This window comes from Cyberlindnera jadinii, assembly GCF_001661405.1.
Source record: "Cyberlindnera jadinii NRRL Y-1542 unplaced genomic scaffold CYBJAscaffold_21, whole genome shotgun sequence".
NCBI classification, from domain to species: domain Eukaryota; kingdom Fungi; phylum Ascomycota; class Saccharomycetes; order Phaffomycetales; family Wickerhamomycetaceae; genus Williopsis; species Williopsis jadinii.
Window position 1 is genome coordinate 89001 of NW_017963672.1, and position 1750 is coordinate 90750.

Here is a 1750-nt window from a genome sequence, read left to right on the forward strand (position 1 = left end):
TGGCCCTCGTGGCTCAACATTAGATGAATTTTATAGGAATGTGAAATACTCTACAAGGAAGTCATCCATGTAAAAAAAATAACAAACGTTAAAAGGATATATTATAGAGCTCAATGCATATGTGCACCCTTGGTTTCAGAGTCTATAGAGAAGGAAAAAAGCTGAAACGGAGAAAGTTTAGATGTACACCGGTAACTTCACTCCATGTTCGAAGTCAAACATGTTTGAAGTATCCCTAGATTGCGAGAAGAAATAATAAAGAAAAGAAGCAATCACTTCAGATCAAAGCAATAGCGAAGAGAATAGCAGAGAATGCTGAAACAACAGGCTTAGATGCAGCACCTTCGAAAGCGGAGGCGACAGTTGCAGTAGTTTCACCAGACTCACCAGATGAGCCGGACTCACCAGATGAACCAGATGAGCCGGACTCACCAGATGAACCAGAAGAACCGGACTCGCCAGAAGAACCGGACTCGCCAGAAGAACCGGACTCGCCAGAAGAACCAGACTCGCCAGAAGAACCAGACTCGCCAGAAGAACCGGACTCACCAGAAGAACCGGACTCACCAGAAGAACCGGACTCGCCAGACTCACCAGATGAACCAGACTCAGTGGAAGAACCAGACTCACCAGCTTCAGTGGAAGATGGAGCCTCCAAAGTAACAGTGTTAGTCACCTTAGTGGTCTCGACAGTCTCGGAAACTGAGTAAGTTGTAGTACCGCCGACAACAACCTCAGCGGTCTCAGACTTGGTGATAACAATTTCGTCAACAGCAACACCGTAGCTTTCAACAACAACAGTGGTGGACTCTGAACCACCAACAGTGCTAACAACAGTAACGGTGGTAACAGTTGCCTCAGCACCAGTACCGTGAGTCTCAACAACATCAGTAGTGATGACTGAGCCACCAGTAGCAGTAACAATGGTCTTTGTCTGAGTGACAATAACATCGTAACACTCATCCTCACATACGATGGTCTTGGTGATAGTAGTAGCACCCTCTTCACAAACCTCACATGGGACGGTGACACAAACGATCTTCTCAGTGTAAGTCTTGGTGGTGATGTAGGTCTCTGGGCAGTAGGTGGTGTAAGAAGTAACGACACCGGAAATGGTCTCGGTGACAACAGTGACACCAGTTGGGGCCTCGGTTTCGGAACACTTGTCATCCTCACAGCTTGTGATGGTGATAAGTGTGGTGCTGTCAGCAGTAACAGTGGTGGTCTCAGTAGAAGAGGTTAACGTGATATCTGGTGATTCTGAAGTGGTCTCAGTGGAAGGCTCAGAGGACTCCTCGGAGGATTCTTCGGAGGATTCTTCAGATGACTCCTCAGAGGACTCTTCGGATGATTCTTCAGATGACTCCTCAGAGGACTCTTCAGATGATTCTTCAGAGGATTCCTCAGATGATTCTTCAGAGGACTCCTCAGATGATTCTTCAGATGATTCCTCAGATGATTCTTCAGATGATTCTTCAGATGATTCTTCAGATGATTCTTCAGATGATTCTTCAGATGATTCTTCAGATGATTCTTCAGATGATTCTTCAGTTGATTCTTCAGTTGATTCTTCAGTTGATTCTTCAGTTGATTCCTCAGATGACTCCTCAGAGGAACTTGGAACAGCAGCCTCATTAACCACAGTCAATGACAAGTCGTACTCAAGGACAGCTCTCTTAGCGAGTCTTTCATCTGGAAGCTCAATACGAACGTGGGCAAGGGAAGTCCACTCGTATCCACCAGTGGTATC

The 1750-nt window shown here is 46.1% G+C and overlaps 1 protein-coding gene across 1 annotated transcript in view; it reads left to right on the top strand.

The window, feature by feature from the left end:
- Positions 1–842: 842 nt before the first annotated feature.
- The window catches only part of CYBJADRAFT_52648 (uncharacterized protein), a 2637-nt gene continuing 1729 nt past the window's right edge, over positions 843–1750 (top strand). Inside the window, exons 1-3 of the mRNA XM_020217765.1 lie at positions 843–1048; positions 1276–1313; positions 1516–1574. Coding sequence (XP_020068106.1) covers positions 975–1048; positions 1276–1313; positions 1516–1574 — 171 coding nt within the window. The 5' untranslated portion in view covers positions 843–974. The remainder of the gene's footprint in view (positions 1049–1275; positions 1314–1515; positions 1575–1750) is intronic.